Source organism: Oryza sativa, chromosome 10 (genome assembly GCF_034140825.1).
Source record: "Oryza sativa Japonica Group chromosome 10, ASM3414082v1".
NCBI lineage: Eukaryota > Viridiplantae > Streptophyta > Magnoliopsida > Poales > Poaceae > Oryza > Oryza sativa.
In genome coordinates this window covers 6,096,391-6,120,756 of record NC_089044.1, presented here as the reverse complement: position 1 = coordinate 6,120,756, position 24,366 = coordinate 6,096,391, and the positions used below count along the sequence as shown (strand labels likewise).

At 44.3% G+C, this 24,366-nt stretch overlaps 1 protein-coding gene and 1 long non-coding RNA gene across 2 annotated transcripts; both read left to right on the top strand.

Moving 5' to 3' along the window:
* Window positions 1-11,346: 11,346 nt before the first annotated feature.
* On the top strand, window positions 11,347-12,379 carry LOC107279169 (uncharacterized). The gene is made up of 2 exons (XR_001540511.3): window positions 11,347-11,690; window positions 11,858-12,379. It is a non-coding gene; the product is annotated as an uncharacterized lncRNA (long non-coding RNA).
* A 10,003-nt stretch (window positions 12,380-22,382) lies between these two features.
* Window positions 22,383-23,936, top strand: LOC136353776 (uncharacterized). Its single transcript, XM_066304998.1, has 6 exons — window positions 22,383-22,738; window positions 22,848-23,021; window positions 23,118-23,228; window positions 23,313-23,385; window positions 23,480-23,578; window positions 23,658-23,936. Exons 1-6 carry the CDS (start codon window positions 22,407-22,409, stop codon window positions 23,838-23,840), a joined length of 972 nt encoding a protein of 323 aa, XP_066161095.1. The 5' UTR covers window positions 22,383-22,406; the 3' UTR covers window positions 23,841-23,936.
* The last annotated feature ends 430 nt before the right edge of the window (window positions 23,937-24,366 follow it).

Here is a 24,366-nt window from a genome sequence, read left to right as displayed (position 1 = left end):
AGTACAAATCTAGATAAGAGTTATATCCAGATTTATAGTAATATGTAACATATGTTACATGTTACAGTGTCAGGTTGCTATATTTAGATTGTATTTAATCTGGTACTAGGACTGTATTTAGAAGTAGTAGTTGGGAATTTTTTATTCCACACGGAAAACGGTATCTCAACAAACTAAAAAACAGTTTAGTATCATTTTTAGCAACTCTACTATAGACAAAAAGGTTTACAACACATACCGTTTAATAATTTAGGATGTGTGTACGTGGAAAAGGAGAGATTAAAAGTTAAGTAAAAAGAGAAAAAAACACAGCCAGGATAGGACAAATAAAGTACTCCATCCGTCCCATTTTAAGTACAACCATAAGTTTCTGTGTCCAACTTTGATCGTTCGTCTTATTTGAATTTTTTTATAATTAGTAATTTTTTTGTTATAAGATGATAAACATGAATAGTATTTTATGTGTGACTCATGTTTTTAATTTTTTTTTAAATTTTTTCAAATAAGATGAATGATGAAAATTGGGCATGGAAAACAATGGCTGCATTTCAAATGGGAGGGAGTCCGTTCCATAAAAAACGAATCTAGTGTATGTCCAGATTCATAGCACTAGGATGTATCACATCCGGTATTATATTGTTTTTATGGGATGGAGGGAGTAATGTACTAGGCTGAATTTCTAGGCTGGCGAAATTAAATCAGGTTTTCACACATCCGTCAATCCGTCAGGACACCGTGACAGTTGGATCCTGCTCATCTACTACGGACGTCACGGACTCACGGTCCATTTTGATCGGTACATCTAGTGTGTATGCAGTATGCACATGCCAAACCTTTCAACGTGCAAGAAGCCAAATTAAGGACTCGAGGATCGATTGAGTGCGAGAAAACCAAATTTTTCACAGGAGAATCGATCGTGCACATGCCAATGTCGTCGTTTCCCTAGCCGGGGCTTTTCACAAAGTCAATGGCGCGTGTCAGCAACTCATCATATATACTCCCTCTATCCCAAAATAAGTGCAGTTTTGCACTATTCATGTTCAACGTTTGACCGTCCGTCTTATTTGAAATTTTTTTATGATTAGTATTTTTATTGCTATTAGATGATAAAATATGAATAGTACTTTATGTGTGACTAAATGTTTTTAATTTTTTCACAAATTTTTCAAATAAGACGGACGGTCAAACGTTGAACGTGAATAGTGTAAAACTGCACTTATTTTGGGACGGAGGTAGTAGTAGAGACCGTACGTATTCATGGACTACTAGTACTTTATATGGCCTGGTTTGTCAACCACCACGTTACCGCTGTCGTGTGATCTAGCTGCAGGGGAGATAATACTCAGTGGACAGGTCATAACTTGTGTGCATGGAGTATACACGAAAAGCTTATATGTGTATAGAATGTGTTCCTAATCTATACCCTTATAGTATATCTATTCTTCACCTCCATCCCATCTAGCCAGGGCCGTCTCCAGTATTTTGGGGCCTCGGGGTGAAATGCAAAGTGGGGCCCTATAATTTAAGAAATCATGTCTAATATAAATAAAACATATTTTCACTCAATTATATAGATGCAATATGTGTTCTAATATTATGAATTTACGATATATCATTTACTAGATCACGGTTTAATCTTACCCGTCCGAGCCTCCGAGGTCGAGCTGTTGAGGGTCGAGTCAATGATGACGAGCGGGCGAGGAGGAGGAAGGCAGGAGCTAGGATACGAGACAAGGTAGCAAGGCAAAGCCGTCACCGCTGCCGCTCGAAGCGTTGGAATCACATGCAGCAAGTTGTATCGCTGCCGCCTCGATCATCGTGCATGCATGGAATTGGGAATGACGTCTCGTCGTCTCGTCTCTTAAATCGGCGTCACGCGGAATTAGATAGCTCAGCAACCAACATCAGGACGAAAATAACGATCGCACAACATCGTATTGAGTATTGAATTTGGGCGATGAATTTGGGCAGGGCCTAGCATTGTTGATCTACCCATTGGGCTATTGCCTATTAGCTGATGTTGTATTGTATTGCTATACTTGAAGTGGGCCTTCATATTTATATGGGGGCCCAAAAAATCGGGGGCCCTGTGCGGGTACCTATATGGCATATGGCCATCGACGGGCCTGCAATGTTCGACGATATTTTGTACATTTTTTTTATAAATGAAAGAAATGAAGTGTGTCAAAGTATTAATTTCGGGAATGGTGACATAATAACGAAATTGGTGATTAATTATCACTAATAACACAACCTGGCGTACATGGCGTATACGTATGAATATTATGAGACACTTGCCGTCGGCTGCTCTAGTATATACGTACTCACGACATTTTGATATAGCGTGATCGATCCAATTTCATGGTTGGCTGATGGAAGGAAAAAGGTGTGAATGTTTTCATGGGAATGGAAGCATATGCCACTGTAGCACTGTCATTAGAGGAAGTTAATCACATCATTTGCCGGCCGTTAATCTCTCACGTCATATGCATGGAAACCACGTACATGCTTGCATGGAAACCAAGGAAATCAAAAGGGCAAGATAGCTCTATATGAAAGTTTCTTTCTATGAGCAGTGCGTGAGCGTATAAGTATACAAGGAAAATTGATCCATATCACGTCAGATTGGAAACGAAACAGATAATAGCAGCAAGCACTTGAGATTTCACATGGAAATACTACTCTCCGTATCACCATAGAATGGAAGCTCCAATAATCATATCACAATACAATGGAATTATCATAATCATGATATTTGCTAAATGGAAATTTGGCTTATAGATGGAAGCGGCTGGCTGGCTGAGCAGATACTAATCCATGTATGAGCTAGCCTGTGAACCGACTTATCACCCCTATAAAAGATTGTCCATTTCATTTTACAGGGGGGAGGAGAAACACAGGGACACAACACACAGAGACGGAGACACACACACGAGAGGGCAGCAACAGAGAGAGAGAGAGAAAAGTCGAGAGCCTGCATGCTCACTGCTTCGGCGCTCGTGGGGAGGACGCGTGCGCTCGGTGGCTGGTGACCTCGGCTGCAGCACCTCGGCGTTTGGCAAGAGGGCGCGTGCGCTGAGAAGGAGGCGTCGCCGGGGAGGAGATGATGCTGTTCCAGCCCACTGCTATTGGTAGCTAATCTATCCATGTATTTTATTTTGTTCTCCTGTTTCAGTTTCATGCTTGCATGCACAAGACTGGTGTTCGATCGTCCATGGACCATGGTGCTCGGAAGCAAATGCCACATCTTTGATCATCCTCGATCATGTCGTCCGGTGACCACGGCTGCAGCATCCCATCAGAGGCATCAGTCGCCGGTGACACCATCTACCTGCTGCCAATGCCATGCCGGACGTCGTCGCCTTGTTGGCCACTGTTCCTTCGTCATGACGCCGCCGACGTACGCTCACCCTCGCCGGCAATTTCACCTTCCTCTCATTCATTGTCAAGCCTCTTGAGGAGAACACTGGAGCGCCATCGCTAGGTGCCCACACGCCGTCGACAAGTCTGGCCATGATTCCTTATCTTCATCAGGCTGAGGTCGTCGTGCTGTCCATCCACGATGCTTTCGCTTCATCACACGGAGTCATCCTCATGCCAACAACTACAGTATCACACTCATCGGCCTCGACCGCTCGGTGACAAAATGTTCATATGTACACCGTTGTCGGGACAACTTCCGACTCGTCGCCATCGCCGGTCATACTCTCAGACCCGCACGACCGGAGTGTCTCCATAATTGTCATCGACGCCGGTGATGTGATCTCGCCCACAAGACGGAAGTATCCTCGTTCGTCATCACTCATTGGCATACGTGTATCTTCGTGGCTGCCATCAACGACAAGCTCGACCCTGTCATCGTCGCCGGCGCCACCCATGCATCCGCCGCCACGTGCTCAAGCTTGGAGCTGCCAACTATCACCAAGGACGCCCTTGAGCTTGACGAGCCATCGGCTTCAACATGTATTCGCCGATGACGCGCCTAAACGCAACACTGCTACTGGCGTCTCGTTGCTGCCTCGGCTGACATGCTTGAGCTCGAACTAAAGACGCCCAATGGCAAGATTCCGTGACCAACTCATGCTCGCTATGATCGGAGGCACTCCCAACATAATTGGGTTTTGCCCCTATCACACAGCACGCATAAAACAGGGTCATCGACACCTGGAGTGTTATCCATCGCTCCCAGGTTTCACTACGCCCCTAACATCCCCTACAGCCACTTGATACTAAGTGCGTGCTGTAGCGATTAGAAGGCTAACTTCTGTACCATGATGATGATCGACCAGTGCCGTGGAGACTAGATGGGTGATGCTACCTCAACCGCCAGTGACCATAAGCTTGGAATCTCTATCGGTGTCTCTGTTGCTCCTAGCGATATCAGTACACATACTGATGACTTCTTCGTGACCACCGTCGGCATATATACTCTCAAACTCGACGCCACCACCGATGTCATTCATGCTTTCGCTAATGACCTCTTCATGGCTACCACGAACATACTCGAGCTCAGCACCACTACCGACACCGTCATCTTATTCTCACCCCAGCCAATGCCATGCTAGTCTCCACTACAAGCACCACCGACGAGGCTGAATGGCAGGGCGGGCGAAGTCTATATGAAGACGTCACCAACACCGGCGCATGGACCGACGAGGTCGTGGACCGTTGCCGACGCCCACACACATCTACACCACCATCACTGTCATGCATGGGAGAACGTGAAGCGAAGATCGACGACGACGACCAGCGCAGCTTAATCGGAGGTTTCTCATGAGTTTAACTCACGAGAGTAATTAACCGGGTGTCTTCCGAGACCCCGGGAATCAGGAGAACACAATCGCCAATTCGGATCCACCTTGCCTATAGGCCATGAAGCGCATTTGACCAAGGATTTTGTATTTTTGTAATTCTTTGAGAATTATAATAAATGCATTTTCCTTCGTCTATTTTATTTGTGTACTTAGTACACTGGCACGCCCGCACATTTTATTTCCCTGGGCGGGGAGATCAAAGTTGAATTTTCTCTCCAAACATGCATCTAGCCCAACATCCCAGCCTCCTCCCCCCTCGTGCCGCCCCTCCCCTCCTCTCTCTCCCGCGCCCTGCTCCTTCCTGTCTTCCTCTCGCACGCGCGACCTCCTCCTCCTCCATGCCGCCCCTCCCCCTCTCTCATGCGCGGTGACCCTCCCACCCCCTCTCTCCTTCTGTTTCTCTTCCTTCATGTGCCCCCTTCCTCAATCTCTTCTCTCGGTGCCTCCTCTGTTTTTCTCCCTCTCTCTTCCTTTCTCAGTTTTTTCTCGATATCTCCCCTTATGTTTCTCTTCGTGTTGGCGCCCCCCTTCCTTGTTCTCTTTTCTTCCCAGTGCCTCTCTTTGTTTTATTCCCTCTCTCCCTCTGAGAAAATTCACTTTGGAGAGAAAACTAAAAAATAAAATGGCAAAAATCAAGAGTTGAACCAATAACCTTATGATTCATTGCAAGCTCTTTTAATCAATTCATCATTTGATTCTATGTGATTAAATGTTATTGTTTGCTTGTTCTATATCTCTGTTCAAACTTTGTAAGAACAAATCACTTACGTTACTGTGAAAATTATAACTAATTACTATGATTCAGTAGTAACATTATCGCGTAAGTACAGTAACGTAGCACATTACTCAATAATTTATAGACCGTTAATGCACTTATGACAATAACATCTTTATGGAATTGTGGATCAAGGATAATTGGTCAAATATGTGGTTATATAAAACTATATGGCCATGATACCTAGGGCTATGCTATAATACCTACAGTTATTGTGTGTCACGTGCTAAATTAAACCCAATGATTTTGTATAACTAGGACTATAATACTCACAATTTTGTGAAATTTACTTTACATCTATACTACTTTAAATGAAGCTAGTGGTGGTCGAGTCCGCCTTCAACACAAGCTGACATGCGAGGTCAGGTCATAAAGTCCCCACACGTGAATGCTTTTGCTTTGGATATGTCATTATATGCATAATCAACTAAATATGCTAGAAACTTGTAATTTTTCTTTTGCTTTTATCTTTTGTAATATCTGTTGCAATGCATGGGTTTTAGCTAGTGTAAATGTAAATATTTGATCGGAGGAAGTGCGAATAGTGAGCTCTTACCTCATAGGCGGATAGGCCGCCTTGCTCTGGTATTTACAATTCGAAAATGCCATATATATCGGCATGTGAGGGAACAAGTGGTACGATACCTGAGTTTCTTAACTAGCTATCGGCCAAAAATGGGGTCATTTGGGCATCGTGTAAAATCCAAACGAATGAAGCCAACTGAAGGTTGTTTTACTAGCTAGGTTGATAGTAGGTGCATGTTTGAGTGTGTATGGACCCGACAAAAAAACTAATGGAGTTATCTGTCGTAAACTCGTCATAATTTGTATTTTTTCCGTCAAATTTTTGTCCCCATCGTTTCACTTAATCTATACTTATATTTTAGGGCAAAAACATTCGCTTGTGTAAAATAAAATTATTGAAAAACATTTGTGTACGCATTCTTAGCGATTAAAAACCAAATGATGTAAAATAAATTATGAGAAGAACACCACTAATTTAATTTTAAAATTAAGTTTTTAAATTTAAATTTTAGCTTATAAGTATAAGCATAAGTGAAACGATGGGACTTTGAGTTTATCACGCAAATAGATGGAAGCAATTCATGGAGGAAACGATTAAAAGAAAAAGAAATACTCACAGACGAAACAATTTTGTTTATATCACCGTGGAGATTTACACATTGCTATACGTTTCCTTGCTCATGGGCCGGCACGGTTTTTTTATCGGTCCGGTCCATGTACAACTTGGAGATGACTATATCGGCCTTTGAGGAAACAATTATATGCCCGATTCCTAATTAAGTTCCAGCCAATGCACACAAATCGGGCCATCATTAGGCTATGGAGTATGGACCATATCGGGTCATTTCAGTATGCACCCAATTTTTTGAACACTAGTTAAGTGCATGTACATTGCAACAGAAAAAGGAATATAGTCTCCCTCAAATCACATCTATCCTGTTATTTAAATTACGAACAGAGTGCTACACTCCTCGTTCCTCATTGATAGGTCAAGATCGTTTCTCGTAGATCCAACGCCTTGGATTGCTCCAACCTTCTCTCCCTTTCCCACTCCACACCCGCGCGGCCGTAGCTCCTCCCTTGACCCTCTCTTCCGCTTACACGCGCGACCCTTCTCTCCCTCTCTCGCAACCCTAGAGTAGGGCTGTCAACGAGCTTCGAGCGAGCTCGTCTGTCCAAGCTTGAGCTCGACATAGGCTCGAGCCAAGCCTATTGCACCTTCGAGCTTATGGCCATCCAACACCTGTCCACCTCCTATAGTAGCCATCCAACACCTGTCCACCTCCTATCGGGTTGTGGGTCTCGCCCCACTCATGTTAGGAGAGAAGGTATCCACTAACCCACTGTGGCAGAAAATCAAATATTGATTTTTCTTATTTTGCAAAAATATGTTCACTGCGCGGTCTTCGTGGCGCTATGTTCTGCATGCAAGGCCATTTGAAAGTTCTGCATGCAAGGCTTGCTAATCTGCACGCATGCAAGGCCGTTTGATTAGGGAAGTTGTTAGTATTGAGGTTGTTACCGGGATATCTATTTAAAACGGCGGCGAGGTAGGTCAGAAGAGGAGGAATTTGTGAGCAGAAGCAGATCAGTTCTGCAGAAATTTGATGGAGCAGAATCTTTTGGGGGTAGAGGGCAGAAACTCGTCGGCGAGTTCTGTTGCATCGCCTTCCGCGGCGACAGAAGGCGGAACCTCGTCGACACATGATGTCGCATGCAGAAGGCGGCGGTAGCCGTTGGTGCGTCCTCGCCGGCGAGTTCAGGCGAGCACCACAAGCCGACGGTGGAAGAAGGTGGAACCGCGTCGGCGTCTCGGCGAGTGGTGACATGCAGCAGAAGCCGGCGGTGGCGAAAGGCTGATCCTTGCCGACGAATTCTTTTGCTCAGCACAAGCGGGCGGTGCGGGAGCACGGAGGTCTGTTTGAATGGACACGAGTGTGTGCAGAACTCATCAACTGATTGGTACATATCGAAGATTCGAATTGGTTGATGTGCTCTTTATAATTTTCCTCTTGTTTGTGTGTTTGGTTCTGACTATGTGTTGCGTTCTTTGGTCAGGAATGGTTTTGTGCAACTGTGCATTGCATGGCTACTGGTGACAGGAGTGAAGTGATGAATCGCTCTCTCCAGAAATTTGACATCCATTTCTAGAAATAGTCACGCAGCTTGCAACATGAATTTCAGAAGCTGCGGAGCACCCCCGGCGCCGCAGAAGTTGTTCCGATCGAACATGTAACCAAGGAGAACATTTAGCCAGTTGTTTAATGAGCAGATCATATGGAATAATGGCTTGCTTTCTGCATGATCGTTGATTAGACGTACGAACTATCTATAGTCTTGTATGATATTTTCTATGAGAGAAACGCGACTAATATTTGAGTTGAGTTTTCTGTAACTTCTGCTCGTTGGAGTGAAATAAAAATAAGAAGTTTTCCTTCGTTTTTTTTAGCTATTTTAGCTTATTGTGTTATCCAAATTCTCTGTTGTCATCTTTGTCCGCTATGCCCCATCTTTTTGTTTCGTAGTTGCTGACTGTCGTGTGAACTGAGAGCAGAATATGCCTCGAGTCTGTGGTGTAGTTTTTTGTCGGACGAATCCGTGAATTGGAGCAGTACAAGTTCTTCTGCTTCTTCTGCGGATGTAGCAGAACATGGATCGTAGTTTCTGCTTGTGTTTGTATTTGGGTTTAGAGATGTAGCAGATCATGGCACAGAACTGGGAGCAGAACATCACTTCTTTTTTTGGGTTTAGAGATGGACATGCACTGCTTTGGAGCAGAGCATGATCTGCTCTCTGATTTCTGAGGACCAGAACATGTGGCAGATTTGGTAGTTTCTGCTTCTGTTTGTATTTGGGTTTAGAGATGTAGCAGAACATGGCGAACGGCAGAACTGGGAGCAGAACATGACTTCTTATCGTCCAGCCTGATCGTTTCTGGTGAAAACATAAACGAGAGCCACCACCACCTGATACATTCGCACCTGCTGCAGGACTGCAAATGCAAAATATAAAGAAAACGAATTAGGAACAGAAACGATCAAGAAAAGAATCCAAAAGATGGAAAATAAGCAGCAAACCTTAGAACTGGAATTCTCCATATGCTAGAGCTTTCATCGTTATCTGCAACACAGCCGCCGGTGAGGCTACTAATCTGAGCTCAATTCGGTTATGAACCATCCAAACGCAGAGAACGATTTTAGATCGATAATGTTCCGCTCTTCCTTCACGACGGGAGAAATATCCTGCTTTCTCGCTGTGGATAAACAAACATAAGTGCGAAAAAACCACCTGGATATATCTCTTGTTAGCGAGAAAATTGCATATCTACCATCGCATAAGTTTGGATTCGCTGGAATACCATCACTAAAAAGTGTTTCACTAGAATACCACTCTTAACTAGGTGTGTTCGTCAAAATACCATCACAGACGAAAATGCCCCCGCTTCTTCATCTTCCACCTTCGACACGGGCCACACGGCAGCGGCAGGTGAGACGAGGACACGCCAGCTCGCGTCGTCTCAGCCGCGCGCCGTCGCGCCGCTGCCCCGCCGCTCGGCCGGCCTCCGTCGCGCCGTCGCGCCGCCGCCCCGTCCCGACTCGCCGCCCGTGTCGTGTCGGTCGGCCGCCGCCGCGTGCGTCGTCTCGGCCTGTCGCTGCCTCGCTGGCGTCGTCTCGGCCGGCCGCCGTCGACGCGCCGCCCCCACCGTCGGCGAGTTCGTCCGCCCGCCTTGATGCGCCGCCCTTGTCGCCGGTGAGTTCGTCTCCGTCGACCCACTCCCCGGTCGACTCCCCGGCTCTGTCGACGTTGTCGACAGCTGCGGTCTCCTCACACCAGCGCGGTGGGCAGGATGGAAGGCGAGGACGATGGGGAGGGCCGCGCCACCATCGCCGCCGGCAAGGTGGCACCAATGGCACAGCGGTGGATGCCGGTGAGCTCTTCCGGTTGGAGCGAGGAAGAAGAAGAATCAGGGGTATTTTTGTCTAAGATGGTATTTTAGCAAAGATGTCCTGGTTGAGGATGGTATTCTAGCGAAGCCTGATTAAGGGATGGTATTTCAGCGAATCCAAACTTATGCGATGGTAGATATGCAATTTTCTCCTTGTTAGCTCATCTCCGAACAAATCTCATCTACGACAAACTAGGGAGGCTACGTTCAATTTTTGAATCTGCTGTAGAAGATAAGTTAACCACCGAGAAAAATAAAAACGGGTGGGAGTATTCGATTCATTAGACCCGTTAACAGTCATTAGGATTATCTAGTGCTAGTGATCGAATTGAGGGAGGATAGGGAGGGAGTAGCTACTCCCGGTAGTAGTTTCTAATATATATATAGGAAAATGGTTCTATACACTCAGGTGTACGTACTCCTGCTCCAATCCACCGTTCATCCCAGCTAGCACCCGATTGAGCCCTGCTATCGGATCGTATGAGTAAACCCGTTTCAATTTTATTATGAGAGAAATAAAACCGTGATAACCCATAATTATCCCACAATAATCGGATCGGCAAACTGTCCATATAAATTCCACGGCATCTGCTTGCTCTCGTACCCTTCCAGCATACCGATTCGCCCGGAAATGCTACTGGGCGAGCGCTCGCCCATAGCAATCGGATTTTTCCCCCTCCTCCCTCTCCCTCCCTCCACCCTCCCTCCCTCCACCTGGTTTTCTTTTTTGGCACCGCATTACTTTCCTATTTTAGTAAATTTATACACCTAAAGCTTATACACCTAAAGTTTACACATCTAAAGTTTAGAGACCAAAAGTTTATATATCCAATTCAAATTTGAATTTTGAATTCAAATATTTTTTATATATAGTATTTCTATACATCTAAAGTTTATAGATCTAAAGTTTATAAGTCAAAAGTTTATATACCCGTTTCAAATTTGAATTTGAATTCAAATATCCGATTCAAATTTGAATTTGAATTCAAATATTTTTATATATAGTATTTCTATACATCTAAAGTTTATACACCTAAAGTTTATAGACCTAAAGTTTATATACCCGATTCAAATTTGAATTTGAATTATATCTAATTCAAATTTAAATTTGAATTCAAATATTTTCTATATATAGTATTTCTATACATCTAAAGTTTATACACCTAAAGTTTATAGACCCAAAGTTTATAAGTCAAAAGTTTACATACCCGATTCAAATTTGAATTTGAATTCAAATTTTTTATATATAGTATTTCTATACATAAATTTTTCTAACTTTTATTTTTCAAAATATTTTGTGTAGTCTAATGTAGTAGAAAGGAGAAGGGGAGAAGGAATAGGGGAGAGGAGGGAGGAGTATACGGGGAGGGGGGCCGGATCCGATCGCCCAGGGCGATCGATCGCCCATTAGGGCCCCCCGATTCGCCTCCTCTCCGCCTCGGCAGACGGCGCCGGCGCCTCTTCGTCGAGAACGAGGTGGCGATGGCAGCACACAACGCTGCCCATGGGCCACCTAGGCGAAGGCGTACCCCGGCCCTGGCGGTGTCTCCTTCTCAGTGAATCCATCGGCAAGCTCCAACTCTAATACGGTATCGATCCATCAGCAGGGCACTGCTACCGTGATTACCAGGTGACAGTGGATCATCGGATCTACTAGGCGACGGTTTAATCCTTCCAATTTTATATGCTTTTATTGCAGATGAAGAGTTCCCTTTGGTTTTCCTGTTTAAATCTCCATAGCAACAAAACATTCATTCCCAAAAATGACTTGCAAACAGTTTGGTTTTTGATGCGTAGATCTTGCTTCTGGTGCCATCGTCCATCGATATCGCGGCACTTCCCGAGCGTCGATCAATCAACCAGCCTGCATATGCCATATGGTCTGTGGCGACGGCGGCGGCCCACCATCATCAAGCCGTGCAGAGACAGCACTGATCTATATATCAGGCAGCATCCTTGATAGTCTCCTGTCAGGCGTGCTGTTCGCATGCCCGGTCATCCATGCCTTTGGTGCTAGTCTGAAGAATCAATATCTGGGGATATAGAGATTCTTTATTCGTTTCTATGAACCACATCCAGGATCTACCTGAGCAAATTAATCCAGGGTCCGCATTAGGCTGATTTAATCGCCATACGTACTACCTCCGCTTCATTGTTATGTTTCTGTCTTGATCTCCTGGTTTTGATAGGGAAAAGAAGCACTTATACTGTCCATTCAAAATTCAGTATCCTGCTAGAGCATTAAGTTTAATTTGCACGATTCTGAATGTTAGAGTGATTTTGTTTGTAAATCTTAATCAGAGATTGATACTTCTTGCTCATGGTCAAACTCGTGTGTTCTGATTCATATAACTGGCAATCCCATACCTAGTACTAACTACAAGGCAGTATATACCGATACCAACTTAAAAACAGCATATGCTACTACTAAGTGATAAACAGTATATACTGAAAATAATTTTAAAAACAGTATATACTGCTAGTAAATAAAAAACAGTATATACCGACACTAGCTTAAAGAAAAGAATATGCTACTACGAATTGATAAACAGTATATACTTCTACTTTAAAAAAAAGTATGTACAAATGCTAAAAAAATACTGCATATACTAATACTTTCTGAAAAACAGTATATATATATATATATACTACAACCAACTTTAAAAACAGTATATACTACTACTAACTAAACAAACAGTATATACTACTAAATTAAGCATATAAATTGAAATTAGGGATATGATTAACATTTAATACTTCGAATAATGCGGTTGCACCAAAACCGGAACTCAGGTTTCCGTTGTGCCTCCATGCAGCCAAAGAAAGATATTTTCTGTCTTTTATTTTTCAAACCGATTAACTGGGTAGCTCGTGGATTATCCAATAGGGGGAGGGAGTACATACATACATACATACATACATACATATATATATATATATATGTATGTATGTATGTATATATATATATATATACGGTGGCGCTACGTAGCGCCACACACAGGCGCTGCGTGCCATGGAACTATATGACGCTACTCACAACGAGACACTGGTGGAGAAACCATCTTTCGTCGGTCGGCCGATTTCCACAATAGTCCCGGATGCAATAAAAACCGGGGCTAAAGATGATCTTTAGTCCCGGTTCAAAAGGGTAACGGGCATATTTGATCTTTAGTCCCGGTTTGTGTTATCAACCGGGACTAAAGATCATCTTTAGTCCCGGTTCGAATGCTGTCAGGGCCTGTCAGGCCCCCCCGGGATCTTTAGTCCCGGTTGGTAACACAAACCGGGACTAAAGATCGTAACTTTAGTCCCGGTTGGTATCCCGGTGATCTTTAGCCCCGGTTGGTGCTACCAACCGGGACTAAAGTCCCACCCCTATATATATGTCTTCTTCCTCCTCCAGCTGCCCGAGCAAGCTTCAAAATTTCTTCAAAAAAGAGGGGAGGTCATGCCAAAATTTCTATTGAATTTATTTTGGTGATTACATACAAATCGGAGGTGCCTAAAAGGTTTGCAACTTCATCCTCCAATGTTTTTTTTTGTCATACTACATTTGCACCTATGTTTTGCACACTTTTTTTGTCTCCAAAATTTAGTTGTAAGTTGATGAGAGAGAAAATGTGTGTGGGGAAGAAAGAATATATAGAAATTTAGTTCATTTGCTAAACAAGGTTTTATAAAATAGTTGAGAAGGAAAACTCTAGTGAAAGTTAATCTTAAATAATAGAAAACAAACTAAAATGAAAATTAAAAGAAGTAAAACACATTAAAATTAGTTTAAAACTTTACAAATAGTTTTTAAGAATTATTTGGTGTAATATTTTATGATTTTTGTATGAATAAAGATATCTTATAATTATTGTATGACTGTCATTATTGTAAGAATAATAATTTGTGTACGGTTTTTTTGACTCATGTAGATGGATCGGCAATGGATGTACGCTGACCGGCGGTCCAAAGAGTTTATTGATGGCGTGCACTATTTTTTGAGAGTGGCCGAAGCTAACAGGCAAAGGGGTTTTATTTGTTGTCCATGCAATAAGTGTAAGAATCAGAAGGAGTATTCTGCATCCAGGACTATTCATTTCCACTTGTTTGAGTCAGGGTTCATGCCAAGCTATAATTGTTGGACATCCCACGGAGAGCAAGGTGTTGAAATGGAAGAAGATGAAGTGGAAGACGACAATATTCCGGACTTTGCTCAGTATGTTGGATTTGAAGGAAATCAAACGGGGGAGGAGGAAATAGCTGCTGATGGTAACGACGTTGCGGATGATCTTGGTCAGATGTTGCAGGACGCCAGGGAGGACTGTGAAAGTGAAAAGGAGGCCCATAAATTGGACAAGATGTTGGAGGACCACAGAACTTCGTTGTACCCAGGTTGCGAGCAGGGGCACAAAAAGTTGGATACCACTCTGGAGTTGTTGCAATGGAAGGCAAAAAATGGGGTTAGTGACAAGGCATTTGGCGATTTATTGAAACTCGTCAAGAACATTCTTCCGGGGGGAAACAAATTGCCCGAGACAACGTACGAGGCTAAGAAGATAGTCTGCCCGTTAGGACTGGAAGTTCATAAGATTCACGCATGTCCGAACGATTGTATCCTATATCGCGGTGAGGAGTATGAGAACCTAGAAGCATGCCCTGTTTGCAAAGCACTACGATACAAGATTAGACGGGACGATCCAGGAGAAGTTGACGGGCAGGTAACAAAGAAGAGAATTCCTGCTAAGGTGATGTGGTATTTCTCTATAATACCACGGCTAAGGCGTTTGTTCAGGAACAAGGGGAATGCTAGAATGTTGCGATGGCACGCTGAAGAGCGTCAACAGGACGGGATGCTGAGACACCCCGCCGATGGTTCGCAGTGGCGAAACATCGACAGAAAATTTAAAGAATTTGGAAAGGACGCACGAAACATACGGTTTGGTTTGAGTACGGATGGCATGAATCCTTTTGGAGAGATGAGCAGCGGCCATAGCACTTGGCCCGTTACGATGTGTATCTATAACCTCCCCCCTGGCTATGCATGAAGAGGAAGTACATAATGATGCCGATTATTATTCAAGGCCCCAAGCAACCTGGTAACGACATCGACGTGTACCTAAGACCACTGGTAGAAGATCTTAAACAGTTGTGGAAGAAGGAAGGTGTCCCCGTGTGGGACGAGGACAAACAGGAGGAGTTTAACCTACGAGCGCTGCTGTTCGTAACCATCAACGATTGGCCTGCACTTAGCAACCTATCCGGACAGTCCAACAAGGGGTACAAGGCTTGCACTCACTGTATGGATGAAACAGAAAGTACATATCTTAAGCACTGTAGGAAGGTTGTATACATGGGTCATCGTCGATTCCTTGCAGCAAACCACCCGGTACGGAAGAAAGGCAAGCACTTCGAACATAAGGCCGACCACCGTACGAAGCCTAAACATCGCAGCGGGAAAACAGTGTTTGCTATGGTTAAAGATCTTAAAGTAGTGTTCGGAAAGGGGCCTGGAAGCCAGCATATAGAGAGCGAAGATGGTCACGCGGCGATGTGGAAAAAGAACTCTATATTTTGGGAGTTACCATATTGGGAATTCTTGGACGTACGCCACGCAATCGACGTGATGCACCTCACTAAGAACCTTTGCGTAAACCTTCTTGGCTTCCTAGGTGTATACGGAAAGTCGAAAGATACACTGGAAGCACGTAATGATCTGAAGCATATGGAACAACGCGGCGACCTTCACCCGGAACCAAAGGAGAAAGGAAGCCATTACTTGAGTCCAGCCAGCTACACTCTTAGCAAGGCAGAGAAGGAAAGTATGTTTGAATGCTTGGAGAGAATAAAGGTACCGTCTGGATACTCCACGAATATCAAGCGAATAATAAGCACGAAGGAGAAGAAGTTCACAAACCTAAAGTCTCATGACTGTCACGTGTTGATGACACAACTGCTACCAGTTGTAATAAGGGGTATCCTTCCAGACAATGTCCGGGCAACAATAACAAAGCTATGTGCATTCATGAACGCAATTTCGCAGAAGGTCATCGATCCGGATAGATTAGAAGCCCTTCAGAATGAAGTGGTGCAATGTCTCGTCAGTTTTGAGTTGATATTTCCACCTTCATTTTTCAATATAATGACGCATCTGCTTTGTCACCTTGTGAAAGAGATCCGTATTCTCGGGCCTATGTACCTACACAACATGTTTCCTTTCGAGAGGTACATGGGCGTTCTGAAGAAGTATGTTCGTAACCGTGCTCGTCCAGAGGCAAGCATCGCCAAGGGTTATGGAACAGAGGAGGTCATCGAATTTTGCGTAGAATTTATCGAAGACCTTCGCCCAATCGGGGTACCTGAATCACGCCATGAAGGGAGACTACGGGGAAAGGGAACTCTCGGAAGGAAAGCAATAACGACGGTAGACAACAATTTATTCCGTAAAGCCCATTTCACTGTTCTGCAACACTCTTCATTGGTAGCTCCTTACATCGAGGAGCACTTGGCTCTAGTTCACGCCAGGAACATCGGTAAGTCCGATGCATGGATTACACGGCATCACATTGATACTTTCCCCGCGTGGCTACGACAACATCTCATGGATAACGAGTCAATCAACCAACAACTTGCCTTCCTGGCGAGGGGACCGTCTGGGTCGATCACGACATTCCAGGGATATGAGATCAATGGGTACACATTCTACACGAGAGCCCAAGACATGAAGAGCACGAACCAAAACAGCGCTGTTCGTGTCGATGCCATGGGACACGATGGAACAACTGCCACGTATTACGGTGCCATCGAGGACATATGGGAACTTGACTATGGTCCTCTCAAGGTTCCTCTGTTCCGGTGCCAATGGGTTAGGTTGACTGGTGGAGGCGTAATGATTGATGACAGTGGGATGACAACTGTTGACCTTAACAAGGTTGGATACTCGGACGAACCTTTTGTCCTTGCCAATGATGTAACGCAAGTCTTTTTCGTGAAGGACATGTCTAGCAAAGGAAAGAAGGGCAGAGGGCCTGATGAGCCTAAGCGTCAAGTGGTTCTCCCAGGCAAAAGAAAAATCGTCGGAGTTGAGGACAAGACTGACGAGGATTACGATCAGTTGGATGGGCAACCCCCTTTCACGGTGACGATTGACCCTAGCATCCTCCTATCAAATGAAGACACCCCTTACTCACGCAGCGATCACAAGGAGGGAACAATAGTGAGGAGAAAGTACGTGCGGTCAACCGTCACCGCCGATGTAATGCCGTAATTATTGTGTACACGATGTAAACTATTTTGGATGTATTGATTATCCATATAAATCAATTGATGTATGGCATATGTTAATTACGCACGATTATTAGAGGTTTCAACAAGTTTAAATCATGTATATGCTAGTTATATGTGATACTTACAATTTTTAAAAGTTTTAAATCACACAGGTGGCAATTTCATATGTATGTTAATTAGAGTTTTTAACATTTAATTTACTAGCATTCATATGCTAATTATAATTGACTAGAGGATTTTTAAAAGTTTTAAATCACGCAAGTGGCAATTTCATATGTTAATTAGAGTTTTTAACATTTAATTTACTATCATTCATATGCTAATTATAATTGACTGGAGAATTTTTAAAAGTATTAAATTTAATATATTTTTAAAACTATCATTCATATATTAGAGTTTTTCACAATTTAATTTACTATCTTTCATATGCTACTTATATATGACTATTCGAATTTTTAAAAGGTTTAAATCATGCATGTGGCATTTACATATGTTAATTAGAGTTTTTAGCATTTAATTTAATATAATTCCTACGCTAAGTATATATGATGATTACAATTTTTATTAATTTTAAATCATGCAGTATGTACATACATATCTTAATTAGAGTTTTTACCAATATAATAATATCATTCATATATATGCTAAGTATATATATATATTGGAATTTTTATTAATTATAAGTCATATATTTGCTTATTACGATTTATCCACTTAATTTATTACAGACAAAAATAATTTTTCGAAGTAATTGTCATTAATCTTTGTACTTTAAATAATGTTAATGCATTAACTTCTATTTTATAAACACATATGTAAGCGAAAATCATATGCAGTGCTATAATCTTTAGTCCCGGTTCTTAACCCTAACCGGGTTTAAAAAGAATTTCGAAATAGCGGGAAAAGATATTTACTCCCGGTTGTTGGGTTGTTCTCAACAACCGGGAGTAAATATCTTTTCTTTACTCCCGGTTGTTCTCAACAACCGGGACTAAAGATATCTTTAGTCCCGGTTGTTCTCAACAACCGGGAGTAAAGATCCGGGGGTATATATATTCCCGGTGCGCCCTCGTCTTCTTCACCAACACTTAGACGTTTTCGGCCGATCGATCTCTCTCGGCCTCTCTCCTTCGCCGCCACTGCCTAGGGCAAATCCCCGCGCCGACGCCGCCGTATCTCGCCGTCGTCTCGAGCTCGTCGTCCTCGCCGCCGCCTCCGCCTCCTCCGCTGCCGCCGCATCTCTGGGGTGAGAGCCGCCGCCGCCAGATCTCCCTTCATCTCGATCTCTCCGATCTCGATCTCTCTCCGTCGCGCCGCCCGCCACGAGACGCCACGCCACGACGACGACGCGCCACGCCGACGCCGCGCCAAGCCGCCGCCGGCACGCCACGCCGCCGTCTTCGCCGCCGCGCGCGCAATGCCGCCGCCGGCACGCCACGCCGCCGCCTTCGCCGCCGCGCGCGCATGCCGCCGCCGGCACGCCACGCCGCCGCCTTCGCCGCCGCGCGCGCAATGCCGCCGCCGCCACGCCACGCCGCCGCCGCCACGCCACGCCACGCCGCCGCCGCCACGCCACGCCGCCGCCGCCACGGCCCCGCAACGCCACGCCACCGCCGCCGTCGCCACGCCGTCGCCGCCGCCGCCGCGCCAACCGCCGCCCCGATGCCGCCACACCACCGTTAACGAACGAGAACGCGAACGATCGAACGAACGAGAGCGAGAACGAACACGTCAACGTACGTTGCCGCGAGAACGTGAACGAGAACGAGAACGATCGAACGAACGAGAGCGAGAACGAGAACGATCGATCGAAGACAAGCGAGAACGAGGGAACGAACGTGAATGAGAACAAGCGAACGAACGTGAATGAGAACGAGCGAACGAACGTGAACGAGCTAGGGAACATGAACGAGCGAACGAACGAGGACGAACGTTAACGTGAAATGCAATATATATATATATATATATATATATATATATATATATATATATATATATATATGTTACTTCGCATTTATCCTAATACATCTTTTTGTATCTTGCAGAAAAGACGTGTTGTCGGAGTCGTCCGTCAAGCCTGAGTGGAAGAGCTAGCCCTAGAAGGAATTGGAGCAGGCAAGTGACGTAATAATATAAATGATTGTTATATTTGTAATGCAATTAATTAAGATTATTAGACCTGTAATTGGACTTATCATATAAGATTGTGTAGTGTTCTAATATTATTTGAGTTTTAATATAAGATTACTTTATTTGTAATTAGACTTAGTATGTATAATTATTGACTACGGAATTGGGGCGACAAGTAGCAATTGACTATTGTAGTCTTAATTAGACTTAGCATATACGCACGAAACACTTAGCATAGATGACTATTTTAGTCTTAGCATGTAATATTATTGGAGTTTTAATATAAGATTACTTTATTTGTAATTAGACTTAGTATGTAATTATTGACTATGGAATTGGTGCGACAAGTAGCAATTGACTATTGTAGTCTTAATTATACTTAGCATATACGCACGAAACACTTAGCATATACATGACTATTGTAGTCTTAGCATGTAATATTAGTTGAGTTTTAATATAAGATTATTTTATTTGTAATTAGACTTAGTATATAATTATTTACTAGCTAGGGTTGTACAATATACGTCACCTAGACTTAGCTTATATCACGATTTGTAATTAGACTTAGCACGTAAGGTTGTGTAGGGTTCTAATGTACGACATTTACACTTAGCATACATGACTTAGATTGTTAAAACATAAATGTCTCGTGACTTAGCAGATGTTTCTTGTATCAACAGATGGCTGACCGCGATGAGGAACAGATATTGTACGATACAATCGCGGAGGGAAGCAGCCAGTACTGGAATGAAGAAGAGGGGAACGAGGATCCAAACCAGTACTTGAACGAGGAAGGAAACGTGGAGAGGGATGCGGAGGGGAACCAGCAGGGGCACGTGGAAAGGGATGTGGAGGGGAACCAGGAGGAGGAGGCTAGTGGTAGTCAACCCGCCGTTGGACAGAAGAGGGCACGCGGGCAACGAGGTGCAGCGAAGAAGCTTGAGGGTTGACACATCATAACGGAAGTGCAAGAAGATGAACGTCCTAGTGCCCCGGCCGAAGCCGCCAAGAACTATGTACGTCACAGCGGTTGGGTTGTGCGGGATAACGTGCCTGTCAGTACGGTGTACTGGCGAAGAACAAGGGCACGCGGAGATCATGAGAGCTTTGTCCCAGATTCGGAGAAAGAGATGCTGTGGACCACAATGCTCGAGACATTCACCCTTCCTGCGGGTACAGAGGACAAAGTGAAAAGGTGGACTCTGAAGAAAATGGCAGAACAGTTTCAGAGCTTCAAGGGAGATCTGTACCAGAAGTATATACTGAAGGGGCAGACACCGAACTTCGACACATTCCCAAAGCTAAGGGATCACTGGGACGAGTTCGTTGCATATAAGACAGGTGAACATGGGCAGGCGATGATGGAAAGAAACAAAGAAAATGCCGCCAAGAAGAAGTACCATCACCACTTGGGGTCAGGAGGCTATAGCGTCGCGATGCCGAAGTGGGAGGAGATGGAGGCTAGCTTGATTGAGAGGGGTATCGAACCGGCAACAGCCAATTGGCCGGAACGATCGAAGTTCTGGTACTATGCTCACGGTGGAACGCTCAACCCAGCTGATGGCTCACTGGTCTTCGGCGATCAGATACGAGAGGCTGCGCGACGACTAACAGATGCAGTGGAAGCCTCCTCTCAGGGCACGTTCCGACCAGACAGAGATAGGGACGAACTGACACTCGCCCTGCAGACTCTAGAGCATCCAGGACGAACACGAGGGAAAGGGGTGATTCCTTGGAAGATTGGTTTCAAGGAGGACATCCACACGTACAGGAGTCGGATGAGGAGCAAGAGAGATACCGAGGCGAAGATTGCAGACCTAGAGTTCCGGGTATCGAGCTACGAACTCAACATGCAAGAGGAGGTGGCAAGGAAGGTTGATGAACGCATGTCCGCACATCGGTCCCATGATCCCCAGCCGACCATTCCTCCTGCAATGGTGAGCCCGTCAGGAAACCGTAGCAGCTGCGCCTCAACGGGGCAGGTAGGATCACAGAGCATGGACGCCATGCAAACACAGGACGAATCGACATGTCCCGTTGATGACATCACTCAGCGGACACAATGTGAGCTGCATATTCCTTTCAAGAACTTATCAATAAAGGTAAGATTTAGCCATTCCGCTAGTTGCTGCTTATATATGTTGATTACTAATAAATAATCTCTCACAACATGAAGGTGGCGTCGGGCATGGCCATCCCAACGGACCCTTCAGGTACTTACCACTGCAGGCCGATTCCAGCAGGATACTCGAAGGTCGAAGTTGAGTTGGTCGAAGGCGCGTACGAGGACCTCGAGCTGGATTACCCTGGAGGAGACGGTGAGACGCATCTACGAGACACAAGCCATGCCATTATTCTATGGCACAGGCGGTACATCATCCTCCCTGGGCGACAAGCGGCGTCTCGTGCACCATCTCCTCCGGCTCTGCCATCTCCTCCTCAGGATCCTGCACCGTCTCCTCCTCATGCTCCGCCAGCACCGTCTCCACCTCAGGCTCCAGCATCGACTCCTCCTCAGGATCCTGCACCGACTCCTCCTCGTGCTCCTACACCTACTCCCCCGCAAGCTCCTCTTCCGGCACCTTCAAAGTCAAGGGCCCCCCCAGCTCCACCGCCTGCCCACACAAGGGCAACGAAGAAGGCGAAAGTTGACGCCGCCAAGAACAAGGACCCGGGATACGATTGCACGCAAGAGGAGCTTGACGCTTACGTTGCATCAGAAGTCAAGAGACAATTCAAGCCTCGAAGTCCAGAAAAGAAGATTCCTATAGACCCCAGTGTCAGGAACTTCTTCAGGGGTATGTCTGCATCTGTCAAGGAGGCCATCAAGCTATCGGACTATGAGCGAACGCTGAAGAAAGCATCTTCTGGAAAGTCCAAACCAGTCCCTCAGCTTGGAGAGCAACCAAACCAGGAGATCGAGCCGTTGGTTACCGGTAAAGAAATGACGATAGAACAATTTATTACTGACACCGGTCTAACTACGGATCAATTGCTAGGAGTCGCACCAATCGAAAAGGCGGAAGTGAAATACATGTACGAACTCGGTAAACCGCTTGTCAAGCCTGAGCTGCTGCAGTCCCTACCCACACAAATGTACAAGTTCCATCAGCTGTACATGGAGATGAGCGCCGCCGGTAGAGAGATGATCGGAGCGAGGATCAGGGACACGGACTTCTTGCAAGGAGATGACATTCTCTGGATCAATTTCAAGGGAATCTACGAACTATACCAGCTGGACGCCCTCGACGTCTCTATTATGAGTTGCTGGATTTTGTAAGTATATCGTTCGGTTAGATTTCTTACTATACGTCTCCTTTAATAAATTAGGTCCTTGTATATAAGTAGACTATAGAAAATAATATACTCCCTTTTATTGTTGTAGAATGGAGATTCAAAGGGCCCGACGGCGGAGGGTTTTCGATACTGGATTCATCGACCCTCGGAGAGTAAACGTCGCAATGCTCGACCAATATCCACAAGAAACAGAGGACAATCTCGTCCATCTCCTGAAGGCGCAGCATTACAAGACGTTCATACTGTTGCCATACAACACAGAGTTAGTTTAATTTTACTGTCTTCCTACATACCAAATTTCATTCCCGTACGAACTTGCTAAGTGTTTCATATGTAATGCATCCCACGCACATTGCAGATTCCACTGGGTGCTTTTACTCTTCGACCTGGAGGCCTGCACCGTCAACGTATATGACTCAATGGATAAAAAAGAGTCTACGTTTGACAAGGTTTTCGAACTTATAGACAGGTACCATCATAAGTTCCTTTGTTAATTAAGAAAATCTTGTTATGTTAATTGCTACTACGAATCATAGCTTTAAACTCCATGTAGGGCTTGGTATCGGTTCCGTCATTTGGTCCGCGGCAAATGGAGAGAAAGACTTAGGCGGAAGTTCAAATTTCCTGTGAGTACACATGCTCTACATTTATATTTCTCCGATTCAAATACATACAAGTGTATATTAATTAGATCTCTCGTTGTTTGTCATTTATTTGTAGTGCGCAAAGCAAAAGCAGGGAAATAACTTGTGCGGCTATTACGTGTGCGAGTATTGCCACTGCCTTGCAAACCAAATCATCACCACAAGAGAGCTCGATGTACGTACAAATAAATTCAAAATTTCATTACGTAGCGATTTCTTGTTTAATTACTAATCAATTTCATACATTCATATAGTTTATTCGCATGAGGGATAACCTGACCACACACAAGGAATTTATCACGGCGGTTCAAGAACAACTCATGGGATTCATCAACGAAGAAATCCTTAATCCCAAGGGTGAATTCTACTACGACGGAAACACAATTCACCGGTCCTTAGCTTCTGAGCTAGCAGCGAGTACTACTACGTCGAAATGATAGCTAGCTAGCTAGGACATATAATGGATTGTAATTAATACATGACTACATATGTTTCTATATGCATGTGTACACATTTTCTATAATGTAAATATATTTTGGTCATATATATATCTATATACATATGCATTTGCATAACATATATATGTATAAATACATATATATTATGCATGTATATACATATAATATAATATAATATATATATATATATACATATATATATATGTATGCATATATATGTATTGAAACATATATATGCATGGTTTATATATATATATATATATATATATATATATATATATATATAAACCATGCAGCAACAGGGCCATGAAAAAAAAAAAAGGTCAGCTCGATCTTTAGTCCCGGTTGGTTGGCTCAGCCGGCCACGTGGCTGAGCCATCTTTAGTCCCGGTTGGTGTTACCAACCGGGACTAAAGATCGATCTTTACTCCCGGTTATTTCACCCGGGACTAAAGATAGCGATCTTTAGTCCCGGATTGGTACTCCCGGTTTAGAAACCGGGACT